General features: G+C 45.3%; 1 protein-coding gene across 2 annotated transcripts in view; it reads left to right on the top strand.

Moving 5' to 3' along the window:
- Window positions 1-2,273: 2,273 nt before the first annotated feature.
- The window catches only part of LOC119023512 (keratin, type II cytoskeletal 8-like), a 31,861-nt gene continuing 20,777 nt past the window's right edge, over window positions 2,274-13,357 (top strand). The window contains exons 1-8 of one of the 2 annotated variants that reach the window (XM_037105511.1): window positions 2,283-2,808; window positions 4,343-4,551; window positions 5,198-5,258; window positions 5,374-5,469; window positions 5,744-5,908; window positions 6,014-6,139; window positions 6,261-6,525; window positions 6,641-7,535. In XM_037105511.1, the coding sequence (XP_036961406.1) occupies window positions 2,410-2,808; window positions 4,343-4,551; window positions 5,198-5,258; window positions 5,374-5,469; window positions 5,744-5,908; window positions 6,014-6,139; window positions 6,261-6,525; window positions 6,641-6,930 (1,611 nt within the window). In that variant the 5' untranslated portion in view covers window positions 2,283-2,409 and the 3' untranslated portion in view covers window positions 6,931-7,535. Of the gene's footprint in view, window positions 2,809-4,342; window positions 4,552-5,197; window positions 5,259-5,373; window positions 5,470-5,743; window positions 5,909-6,013; window positions 6,140-6,260; window positions 6,526-6,640; window positions 7,536-13,357 lie in introns of those variants that run through there. The other variant, XM_037105512.1, reaches the window with a different exon arrangement.

Here is a 13,357-nt window from a genome sequence, read left to right as displayed (position 1 = left end):
GTGTGGCGAAAGCTCAAACTCACATTCACACCATCGCATCGATATTGCCACATGGTCTTTTTAAGGATGACTGAGTCACTCCCTCTGTGCCTCGAAACTTTGCGCACTGCAGTCGCAAATGTCCTGCTCTAGAGATGGGAGAGAAGATGGGAGTGTATTTTATTTCCGTGTGTTTCCATGGCGATAATGAGGCCAAGAGCCACTGGCGGGAAAATAAGACGGTTAGAGAAGATGGAGGATAGAGGGTATGGTGGAAGGGGTTGGACTGGTGATGCCAAGGCTGATGACTCATCGTGGTGAGGGACTGGAGCAGGAAATGAATGAGGGAGGAGAGGAAGGCAGGGCCTGGATTGGTGGAGGGACAGTTGAAGGTTGAGCCACCACTGTATAGTTTCATAGGAGTGATGGTGGCTGTTATCAGTGTGGCGTGACAAATCTTTTCTGATTTACACACTGACTTGTTCCCGTGGGAAGAACAGTCGGTTATGAATGATCAAAGTATGGTCTTTATAGACAATAATGCATCACAGCTCATTCCAGGTGGACAGATGGACACACACACACACAACCACAGTTGTACATGAGCATTAATGAACTTGCACTCATTGTTATGAAAGCCTGAGGCAGAACGGGGTTAGCCTAACGTTATTCCTGTTTGACAGTAATTCGGGCCAGCTGGTCAGTGCAGTTCACCTGGTTTGTCGATACAAGCATACAAGACAGTACATGTTCTATGTGTTATAGTCAGAACAACACTTGGGGGTTGCATACAGCCGGCAGCCGCTGAGGAATTTTGAGCCCTTGAGCATCCAAAATTGTGAACACTCCTCCACAACTCCTATTGTACGATATTGTTGTGGTAACGGCTGTACTCTTGATTAAAAGAGCATTTAGTTGGATATGGTCAGTCATTTCATTAAAATCGTAAAGAAAATTCCATGCCGGAGGTGACTCCCCGCTTGATCCTTGTCTCGGCTCGGGTAACCAAGCGGTCAGCTATAGAGTCACTTAGCTTCACTGCCAACTGAGCTAATTGCTAACAGCAGCTAGTCGCTACAGCAAGGTGTAACAAGCAGTAGTTACCAGTTATGCTGCCCCCCTCTTGTTTTGGAGCAACCTTCGAATTCTGGCTATTTCTTACACCTTTATAAATGCTGGTAGATTCATAATAATAAAAGCAACATTATGTGGAAATCGACAATTTGTGCGAATTGGCGCCCCCAAATCTGTGTTTCTGAGTGCAACACCACTGTTGTAAATACAGATCTCAGGCTGGTAACAATTTGTCAAACGTAATGTAGGTGCTGACCACAACGGAAACTCATTACATCATAACAACGTTGTGTGTTGAAAACTTGTATGTCGAAGTAAACATGCACTTTTACAACTGAGTTTGTTAATGCATGCTAGCACAGCTCAAAATGCACCCATCCTTTACCCTCCATGTACTACACGATGAGTGATGGGAGTTAAAGAAATGTTTCAGCACTTTAACAAATAAATTTGCTTCTTGCCGAGTGATAGATGAAAATATCAGTCCCACTCTTGTACGTGGCCAATAAACTACTAAGCTAAAGCCAGCTAGCATTCAGCAGCTTAACGCTAAACCTGGAAAGAGGGAGAAAAAAGTTTTTAAAAATTCTACCTACCAGCACCTCTAGCTCCACTTACACCTCTGCGTCTTATTAGTTTTCTGCATCACCAATTGAAGCTTTATGCTGTGTGGTGTAATAACTTCCTGTGTATTTCAATATGTAAAGCAGCTGAAAGAGCATGAAGCGCTGATCTGTGTGATGGACTCAATAAAGTCTACATAGATCTGGTGATGTTGTAAAAAAAAAGATCTTTACGTTTTAGTCCAAACAGTGGCCATCTAATCAACTACCCACCAACCGAACAACCCCAGCACACACGCACACACACACACTACACTTTCTCTGATACATGCTGTAGCTGTTGCAGCACACAAGTGATTATCTGTCAGATTTGACCGGACCTCCCGACATGTTGAATCAGCTGTGGTGTGTTTAATTACTTCTACCTGGACACACACAGACACACGCTCACTCCACAATCCTTTCTAAAGACTAAGTTTTCTGTAACAACACAGAGAATCTTGTAGAAAGGCCAGGTAATGGTTTTGAATGACTGCCCTATGTGTCATACAAGTGTAATGTTACAGCCCTGCCTCCCTCTCTCACCCAGACCTGCAGCCAATGGCAGCACAGCACATTCCCCTCCCACAGCCACAGGCTTTAAAACTCCTCCGTAGTTTCTTCTCCTTTCTATCCACTCTGGTCTCTCCCCTCTGCTGGCCTGCCTGCCTGCCTGCCTTGCCAACCAAACCATTTGGTCTGACCTTCCCAGACTTAATTCATCCAAGAAAGAGAAACTAATCCAGATTTCAGAATGACATCTTACAAGACCACTTCTTACTCTGTGAGGAGCTCTGCTGGCCCAAGGAACTTCAGCAGCAACTCCTACGCTGGACCAAGTATTAATGCCCGCAGGAGCTACAGTGTCAAGAGCTCCTTCGGAGGAGGCAACAGGGGCTACGGAGGAGGCATCACCAGCTCCTCTTCCTATGGCCTGGGCTCAAGCATGGGTGCTGGAGGCATGGGAATGGGCATGAGTATGGGCATGGGTGGCGGCATGGTTTCTCAGGCCCCCATCACCGCTGTGACTGTGAACAGGAGCCTGCTGGCCCCCCTGAACCTCGAGATCGACCCCACCATCCAGGCTGTCCGCACCCAGGAGAAGGAGCAGATCAAGACCCTCAACAACCGCTTTGCTTCTTTCATTGACAAGGTAAGAACTTGTAAAAGAGAGCAGACACAGGTGCGTGTCAAACACTGCCCCTGTTCTTGTCCTCAAACACACTGAAACTGCTTTAGGTGGGTGCAAAGTTAAGTCAAAGTGGGGGAAAAGGTGAACGTTCCTCTGCAGCGTTGTCACATTGTTACGCAATATTTGAAATAGATATTCATGTGTTTGCCACATGTACTGTAATGCTGATATCTGCTCCACAAAGTTGATTTATCCGCCCCCCCCCTCTGCTGTCGCCACCTCCCACTGTCAGGGCAAAATGAATGTGCTGCAGCTCAAACACCATCTTTTGGCTCGGACTGCCCTTTTATAGTGATGAAAAACAGACTTGCCGACAGGAGAGACTGACGGAGACAAAGAAAGAGAGAGAGAGAAAGCAAAGGGTGTGTCAGGGCAGAGCTCAGAGCTTGTGATAAGAGTTACCTTGGGAATGGTCCCTCCCTCAGCTGGGGTGTGGCTCTTTCTGCTGCCTTGGTGGCCCCCCACCCCTCCCAGGCACACACACACACACACACACAGTCAGCACTGAGTGCTGTTGTGACCTTAAATAGTTGTTTTTTTTTCACAGTGAGACATCGAACGAGTAACTCTGACGACTTTTCATCATTCAAATCAGCATTTGATTCCGGCATTTATGCAAGAGCCAGTAGTGTGTGTGTCCTCTGAGGCCTCAGCAGCGGGTTAATATTTAAAAAGGCCTGCTGGTTTCATGTTCTGGTCAACGCCAGCTGACTGGCTGCGTATCAGCTCTCCCGCTCCAGGCGCAATGATCAGAAGAGGATATAGTGCATTTTGCATGCTTCAAGACAAACCAGATAAACTCCCGCTGTTATCTCGCAGTTATCTTGTGTTTCATTTGGAGGCACTTTACTATCTGTGTTTACCCCAGCTAGGATGAGGACTGTTGAGATGTCATCTGTAGAGTACAAAGGTCCACCAAGTCCCCACTCTGCCTTTATTGTTCACAAATATGCAACCCCCCACCACCATCCCCCACACTCCCTTGTCCTCCCTCATCACATCTATAACACAGTTTACCTTTCTGCATTTGTCCGGGGGAAGCAGTCTCGCCCCCATCTCTCTATGGCTGCGACCCACGCTGTACAAAAACAGGAAGGCAGGCAGGAGAAGGGGTTAACTAGCTCCATTCCTCCATCACCGGCTTTTTCCAGCCTCGTCGTGTTCTCACTCCCCTTCTACCTCCTGTCAGGATGCACGTACGTCAGGCCTTCCTTTGGAAAAGCACAGTCAGTCTGGAAACATGGCCAGCAGCAGCTTACAATGTCCAAAGATAGATAAGAACAACAAAGAGGAGGAGCCGTGGCAGGATTGGACCCGATAATTGATTATTAGGCGACGGCAGGGCAGAGCAGAGTTACATAATTGATATAAGCCAAATTTCATTATAATTCTAACCCTAATCAAGCATGTAAGTCTGATTCTTGAGGCTTATTGAATTGGGTGCTTGATAATAAACAACCCTCATTTTCCCTTCTTTCTGCTTCTTTCACATCAGGTTCGCTTCCTGGAGCAGCAGAACAAAATGCTTGAGACCAAGTGGAACCTGCTGCAGGGTCAGACCACAACCCGCTCCAACATCGACGCCATGTTCGAGGCCTACATCGCCAACCTGCGCAGACAGTTGGACAGCCTGGGCAACGACAAGATGAAGCTGGAGGCCGACCTGCACAACATGCAGGGCCTGGTGGAGGACTTCAAGAACAAGTGAGTGTGGAGGGAGCAAGGGTTAAGTGAACCTTAAAGATCCATTTAGGATGCAACTTTTTTTTTTTTATCTAGGAACAACTGAACAGTTTTCAAAAGATGAATAAACGTTTCATAAGAATAGTAAAGAAATATAAAATACAGCTGGATTTGTTCTGTGTCAAAGGAGCTCCGGAGAACACTGAGTTCATCTTTCTGTGGACTACTCCCTACATCTGTCCATTGTCTTGCGTCATAGAAACTCCAGGGAATTACAACACTCAGAAAGCATGTTTAAAAAGGCATGTTCATTACATATGACTGGAGACCTAAATCAATTTAAGCATGGATGCATGGATGCACTTCGGCATGGCTGCGCCCATGCTGACATGCATGTTCCTCTATCAAATACAGGATCTATAGTGCTGCACATATGTGTCATTTATCCACAGTCCAAGTGGAGCATATCAGCCGGGTCCCAAGGGAGAAATATCAGTAACACCTAAGGCTTGGCGCTGAGTCAACAGAAACTCTGTGAGGCAAATGTCCCACCAGGGTTCACGAGTTAGGGGTGGACTACTTGCGCCTCCTAGTGTTGAATTATCGTATAATCTTTCAAACTGAGATGAGACCCTTTTTAACTGTGAACACTGTGTTTTCCTCTCAGGTATGAAGATGAGATCAACAAGCGCACAGAGTGCGAGAACGACTTTGTCCTCATCAAGAAGGTCAGTATCGTTGATTATGCTCAACTTGTCTTCGAGCTGCAATTTCTTTTCCAGCGAAGACTATTTCAGTTCCTCGCGATAGCTCATTCTAACAAACAAACTGTGCTGGTTGCAGGATGTTGATGAGGCCTACATGAATAAGGTCGAGCTGGAGGCCAAGCTGGAGAGTCTGACAGATGAGATCAACTTCCTCAGGTCGATCTACGAGGAGGTACGGCACAAACAGGGCTGTTTGTTGATTCCTGTCCTGGCTTTGCAGCTGCCAGCCTTCAAACCGCTTGCTGCTTTCATCAGCATTACTCCTTATTTATCGATCCAGTTATATCATACTCCAGATGTTTGTGGTCCACGCCACATTTTCTCAGCATCTGTTTCGCATCTTGACTCACTTCTCGTACCATCACTGGAATCTGCTAGATTGATTTTCTCAGTGCGGTTGTTTGCAGTTGAATAGTCTCTCTGAATCTTTTTTTGTACTTCCTCAGGAACTTCGTGAACTCCAGAGCCAGATCAAGGACACTTCAGTCATTGTGGAAATGGACAACAGCCGCAACCTGGACATGGACTCCATCGTGGCCGAAGTCAAGGCTCAGTATGAGGACATTGCCAACCGAAGCCGCGCCGAGGCAGAGACATGGTACAAGACCAAGGTGATGCAGAACTCCTTTTGAATTGTTCTTATGATCGGGACATCAGAATTTAGAACATCAGTATGTTTGCCAGTTTGTCATGTTATTTTGCTGTTGTTTGTTCAGTATGAGGAGATGCAGACATCCGCCACCAGATACGGAGATGATCTGAGGGCAACCAAGACAGAGATCGCAGACCTGAACCGCATGATCCAGAGACTGACATCAGAGATTGATGCCGTCAAGGGACAGGTAAGGAAAAAAGTGTTTTTGCACCATGGTCCGTTGAGCCATTTCTATTGTCCTTTAACAATCAGGATAGTGGACAAAGGCTTATTTTTACTTATTTATTTTTTAAAAAATCCCCCCTCAGCGTGCCAACCTGGAGGCCCAGATCGCTGAGGCTGAGGAGCGCGGTGAGTTGGCAGTGAAGGACGCCAAGGCCCGCATCAGAGACCTGGAGGACGCCCTGCAGAGAGCCAAACAGGACATGGCCCGCCAGATCAGAGAATACCAGGACCTGATGAACGTCAAGCTGGCCCTGGACATTGAGATCGCCACATACAGGAAACTGCTGGAGGGAGAGGAGGACAGGCTGGCGACCGGCATCAAGGCTATCAACATCTCCCAACAGAGCAGTAAGTCATCTCTGTCAATCTCGCCTTTAAGCAGTCTTCAGTGTTTGTTCCACGTGTCGTCTTCCACGACGTTCCAAGTTTAACTGTTTTACCTCCACCTCCCTGCTCTCAACAGCAAGCTACGGCGGTTTCCCCGTGGACAGCATGAAGTCCAGCTACAATTACTCCAGCGGCTACAGCAGCGGATACGGCAGTGGCGGTGGATACGGCAGCGGCAGTGCGTATGGCAGCGGCAGTGGATATGGCAGCGGCAGTGGATATGGCAGCGGAATGAGCGGCTTCAGCGGAGGCAGCTCCGGCGGCTACACCACCACCACCCAGAGCAAGAAGAACGTCGTTATCAAGATGATCGAGACCAAGGACGGCAGAGTGGTGTCCGAGTCCTCTGAGGTCATTGAGGATTGAGCTGTAGTTTAGAGGTGTAGCTACCTGTCTGCTATCTCCTCTGCCTCTCTGGTAGTTTTATACTTACATTTCACCCACCCCCCCCCAACTATTGTAATAAACAAGTCCGAAAAATGCTTTCCGCCACTCTTTAATAGAGCCTTTTTCATGAAGCAATAAATGATCCTAACACTACCAAAGATCTGAAAGGGACCAAAGAGTTTATTTTGTATGTCTGATGTCTGACTCTGTACTAAAAAAATAGGTTTGTCTCACAAAGTGAGATAAAAACTGGGCAAATTGCAACTTTGAAGAAAAAAAAATATGTATAACACTCCCTTGAAAAGTACGGCTATTTCATACAGGAAAGGCTGTTTCCTTCAAAACGGGGTTGCATAGAATGGACAGTGGTTTTGTCAAAGGAATGTGAATGTACTGAAACAGTGGTTCAGCGTCGTTGGTCAACTAATGTCTCAAAATTGCCTGCTACAGTAGGTAGTGCATGTCTTCCCTGTGCGTGTAACTGAAACTGTTTGACCCCTTAGGAGACCGCCCACGTCATACTGTTGTCCTGAGGTGCTGTTTTTGCTACCGAACCAAATAAAGATGTGTTTACTGAAAAGAAATGTGTGCGTTTTGATGACTCCAAGGGAAAGAGAGCAATGTAGCAGGAGAATATTACCTTGAATGCCAATAAATCTGACAGGAATAATTTGAAGTACCTGAGCAGTGGAGAACCTGTAGTACAGTAAAGATCTGTATGTAGGATGTATGTAGGAGGATCTGTTGGCAGAAATGATTTATATAATAATCATCACTATGTTTTAGCGTAATATACTTAAACTAAAAATTGTTCTGTGTTTGTCCCCTTATGCTGCAGCTACAAAGTTACAGCAGTCACAGGCAAAAAACATGGCAAAAACAGTTTTTGGACACAGCATGCAGCATGATATGTATATATATATATATATATATATATATATATATATATATATATATATATATATATATATATATATATATATATGTGGGTTGTTGTCGATGTTTTGGTTTGCATTTTAGATTTGTTTTATTGTGTATATGTTAGCATATAGTATAATCATTTTTAGGGTTCACAGCTAAAGCCGTCAAGTTTGTTGGAGCAGACAAACTCAGACTAATTTGCCACACTAACAGGCAAATGATTGAAAGACACATGTATAGTGTATGGATATGTACACTGCCACACAGTTCTGCTCAAGATAACATGTCTGATTGATTCCAAGGGCTGTTCAGTCATCAGAATGGAAGACACGGGGGAGAATGTAGAGCTACTGATGCAACATGTTGCCTATTTGAGATGGCAAAATGCTGATGTGGGCCTATTTTTAGGATCGTAATTGCTTATCTTTTTTTAAAATTGAACAGGATGTGACACAAGATCACGCAGGTGTAACTAATAATAGTAATGCTGGCTCTTTTCCATTCAGGTCTCCCTCTATAAACGAGTCAGTACACAGTGTACCATAGACAGACACACAGGCAGGAGCGCATGGAGAAAATACTAAATGATTACATTACACAACGTGACCACCAGGCTGCAGCATCTCTCCACTACAGCTGAGTGAGTTACCCTGCAGCTCAGTAGGAACCCTCTCACAGAGCACCATGTTAACGCTGGACACACCCTTATGTGTCCACCAGAACATAAGAAATAACACTGACCTGTTGCAATAGAATATAAAATATAACATAAAACAACAAAAAACAACACTAGAGTGACAAGTTCTTACAAGTGTTTTACTCTGAAAGGAACACATTTGTCGAACACCATGGAAACAAGCAGGATCTCACCTGCGAGGTGTTATCATGTGTTTTGCATCTATTTGTCATGCAGCTTTAAGTCTTGAAGACTGAACAGTGCATGCATGTACAGATATAACAGATAAATATGTTGGGGGACTCTTGGATGCAGTGAGAATTAGAGTCCAATATTAGATTCCAAAGCCTGTGTGTTGATGTCATCGCATCAGACTTAAATAACGGCTGTTTCTTGCTGTCAGTCAGACTTTATACATACCAGAGCGGCGAGACAATAAGCATCTGCATGCGTGCGTGCCAGTGTGTTTGCTTACTTGGCAGTCCTGCTCACGACACAGGTGAGCTTGTTGTCTCAGTGTCCCCCCCCCCAAGCAGAGCGTAACTCCTCATCCACAGTGGAAACAACAGTGCGCTGATGAAAAAGAGGGATCTCTGTCTCACGCCAAGCTACACATTTGATGGCACAGTATGTCATAACACAAATGATCGCCCTTCAGTGAAGTTTACCCAGGAGGGCGGAGCAGAAAGGATCCAGCTGTTCAGCATGTAGCGACCTGAGCTGGCGTCCCGCTTGACTCTTCCCCACAAGACGGCGGCATTGTGTCGTCAGTCTCCCGCTGGACGACGGGACCTTTCTTCATCTTGTCCCCCCCCAAACCCCTTCACGTTTTGGAGATTCAGTATTAATAATGAATTTTTGCCTAAAATCGCTCGTCGTGGAGTTCAAGATGCGCAGAATTCAATGACGTCTGCTGAGCCTTAATGAGGGAAAACATCTGGTTGTATGTGCTACTGTTTATGAAATGTGCAGCGGATGCAGCAGTGCCATGCAAAGTCTCATCGTTTGAAGCCGCGCAAGTCTGATTCATAATCACTTTATGGGCCAACCGACCCGAGACACGACCACACTAAACCGTTCTGTCAGGGAAAGCCTTGAACCAGTCTTCATTAGAAATACACACTGCTGGAAACCCAGGTACAGTACTTGCAACAACATGATTTTGCATCAGCCCGTCTTAAGATAATCTAATTTTCACATGGGCCCTGCCAAATATCCACCTCCTTTTGTCTGCTAAACCAGGCTGAAGTTGTCAAGTTGTGATGCTGCAGATCAGATGCACATGCCAGATCTTTAGAACACAGTATAGTTAATCGTGTAACGAGTAGAATCAGTGATGGAATTCTTGCATCTATGCATTTGTTCTTCATACAGTCTTTCAGACCCATCTGTCAGGACATTTCTGGAGCCTCACAGCAGAACAACTGAAATAGACGGGGACACACAAGAAATACAAAATGAAACGGCTCCATACAGCTCGTCCAGCGAAATCCAAGTCTCCAGAAGCCCCCGATATCTCAAACTGACTTTGAAAGACGTTACTTACACCCCGAGTGGATTTCTTCTCTGTAGCTGCTTCAGAATATATGAATATGCTATTATTTTTTAAGTGTAGCTGCTGGACACAAAATGTCCCCTACGTCACTTACTTCAGGTCCACACTCAGTGTTTGTGCTGTGGGGGGCTTCAGGTCTCCTCTGTTTGTGATGTCACAAATCATGCTTGTAGGCCCGCTTCTTAAAATAACATTTCCAGTGAGCACGGAGACAATGCGCACTGAAAACAGCTCTCTGTGGAGTTGAACTCTGCACATACGTCATTCTACACGGCTCAAACATTCAGGCCACGTGCGGCACTTCGGGACCAGCTCCGGTTCTAAGCCACCGGCAAGCGATGATTAATCATTTAACGTACATGTTTTTGATGGTAGGGGACACCAGAGCACGCACACGGAGAGCGCAATGCAAACTCCACACAGAGAGCCCTGCCCTGGCCACTGAGCTGATTCATTGACAAAATAAAGAGTATCCAGCCAACCTCCAACAGGCGGTCATTACGCGACACTGTTGAGCTCAGTGCTGTTGAGGGTGTGGGCCTCCCTGTATCCACCCTCGAACCTTCCACCAAGACTTCTCCGTCCCTCCGTTCATTTTAAAGCGCATGCATTTCCCACGCACTTTTACTTCGCTGAAACTGGGACGGCGTCCAAGACGCTTCGTGTTCGGCTCCGGTGTGTATGAGAGGCACATAGCAGAGAAAGGCAGGTTGTGATAGCAGATGACAGGTGTTTTTTTTTTTTTTATGCATGAGCTGGCTGGTCCACAAGTACAACTTTCACTCATTGTACTGACAAGACGACAACTCCTGTGTCTCATTTTTGTGGTTTGTGGCAGAAGTACTCTGATCCTCTACATGAGTAAAAGTTGTAACACTACAATGAGAAAATACTTAGGTATTACACAAAAAATGCTAAGCAGTACAGAATGTACTTTTATGCATAATGTAAGATCATTATTACTGATGCATAAAACATATAAGAAGGATTTTAATACTGTCGTTGGTGGAGACAGAGATTGTTTAAACTGCTTTGTAGTTCTTGCCAATGTTCGATTACCAGCTGAATAAAAAGGACAACTGTCCTGGGGTCCCGGTTGATAGTAAATCTGTTTAAGAGGTACAGACTACAGAGCTGTGAGACTCCTGAACTCATCCTCCAAACTCCGCCATAAAATAAAGTTCTCTCGTTTAGTATAAATGGACAGTGACTTAGACTTTGTTGTGCAACCCTGTGTTGACGAATGACAAATCAACCTTGAACCTTAAACCTTGCATTCCCTCCAGCATAGCAGTTCCGGTGGGTGATAGTTATTTTTTTGCACCAGGGCCTTTCGACCCACCATGCTATGCTGTTGGCTAGATCTGAACCTAGCACCATGCGTCGTATCTTGATTTGCAAAGTAACCACGGTGGTGAGATGAATCCATAATATTGCTCTCTGAAATGTGGTGGAATAGAAGTATAAAGTGGCATCCCAGTTGTCATGTAGGGTGCAAGGATCTCAACATTTTCATTAAAGGGCGACTCCACCAATTGTATACATCACAGTGTGTTGACAGGTCTCAGGGAGTACTACTGCGTATGTGAAAAAAGTAGTTTAAAAAGACTTATGCGGCTCCAGAGGAAGATGCATGTACCCTGATAAATTAACTGCCCTTCCTTGCTAAAGTAAGCTCTAACTGCTGCCAATAGTGACGTCAGCTGCTGTTAGCTCGGCCGGTAATATTCACTGACTCAGCCCCACAATACCTGGAGCCAAACCTGGCATGAAAACCACCTCGATACTGCATGTCCTGTCATCAAGCTGACCTCCATCCGCTTTGAAGGCTGAGTTCCATCCCGGCCCTCCTGTGCTCAGTGGAAGCCGCCAGGGCGGGGAGAAGCATTGTTGTGAAATTGGTAGTCACGTTTCGCCCTACTGACTGCCATCAGCTTTTAAAGGAAACATATAGCTATGCCAAAGTAAATAGCGTTCCGTTTGCCCGTGTCATGGCAACTTTAATGGGTAAAATCGGTGGAGTTTAAGTCTTTAAGTCAAGCACAAATCTACTTAGTTACTCAGCCACTGGCCTGCGGCTACTCAAGGACTACACCTGCAACGTTACACCTCTAGCTGTCCTCTTATCTATCTGAAAGAGGTCTGTCTGTGCAAAGTGGTCTGAAGATAAATCTAATCCTGAACCTCAGTGGCAGAATAAGAGTACTTCATGTGGTGTGTTACATAATAATCTTTCCGGGGGTATTTCCTTGCCTCTTTCCCACTACAGTTCATGCTGTCGGAGCAAGGCAAGGAACCCTCCCACCAGTGTGTGTGTGTGTGTGTGTGTGTGTGTGTGTGTGTGTGTGTGTGTGCGCGGTATCCATCTGAGTGCCTTCATTGTCATTTTTATTCAGACTCACCCAACACAGTTATTACAGCGTTTGCTCTTTTCTGATTGGTGCCTGTAGGCAAAGCTTGTTTTTTCACCACTGCCAGCAGAAAGCAGGTTGAGGCAAGGCATCAGCATAACTCACGTATGACACAAGTCAGCTTTGACTCCCACTGAGAAAAAAAAAAAGGAAAGTGGCTCTTTAATAGGGTTGCAGGTAGGTTTAATGTTCCTGTCAGAGCTTGTCTTCAGGCAGCGGCGCCCGGTGATGGAAGGAGTGGTTCAAAAAAAAAACAAAAAACAAAAAAAAACGAAGACGATCAAAGTCGTCAGTGAAAGTCTCAGCTGATCAACTAACAGGAGTGAAGAAGAACACACAAAAACCATCTTTAGCAAACTTGAATAGTATTGTGAGGGGCCTCTTTTCTAATCGAAAGGGAATTTAATGCAGACTAGTCTGAGCGTGCAGTGTTGGTGCGTGTTTATGGGCGTGTGTGTGGGGGTGTGAAAGGGTGTGGAGGCATAAATCAGAAATGAGAGGCAGTGATTCAAACCTCCATGAATGTGAGCTGTAGTAAACTACAGCAGCTCACTCTGGTTGCATGGAGACAAACAGAGACTTCACCAGTCAACCTTTTTAACTATAGTGGCAGTGGCAAGTGCATCAGTGGTTAAAGAGACACTTTAAAAGTGATCTGTGTTATTAATACACTTCTAATCTATATTTCATACTATCTATACTTGTGATTTCAGACGGCTTTGGACTGGACCTCTACACTGGGACGTTTTGAATATCTAGCTTCTGATCGTCTTGACTCAACTTGTAGCATTTTTATTTATTTATTTATTCATTTATTTTTTATCTATCGTGTTTATCAGTAAC

This window comes from Acanthopagrus latus, chromosome 7, assembly GCF_904848185.1.
Source record: "Acanthopagrus latus isolate v.2019 chromosome 7, fAcaLat1.1, whole genome shotgun sequence".
Lineage (NCBI taxonomy): Eukaryota > Metazoa > Chordata > Actinopteri > Spariformes > Sparidae > Acanthopagrus > Acanthopagrus latus.
This window is presented reverse-complemented; position numbering and strand designations above follow the sequence as displayed.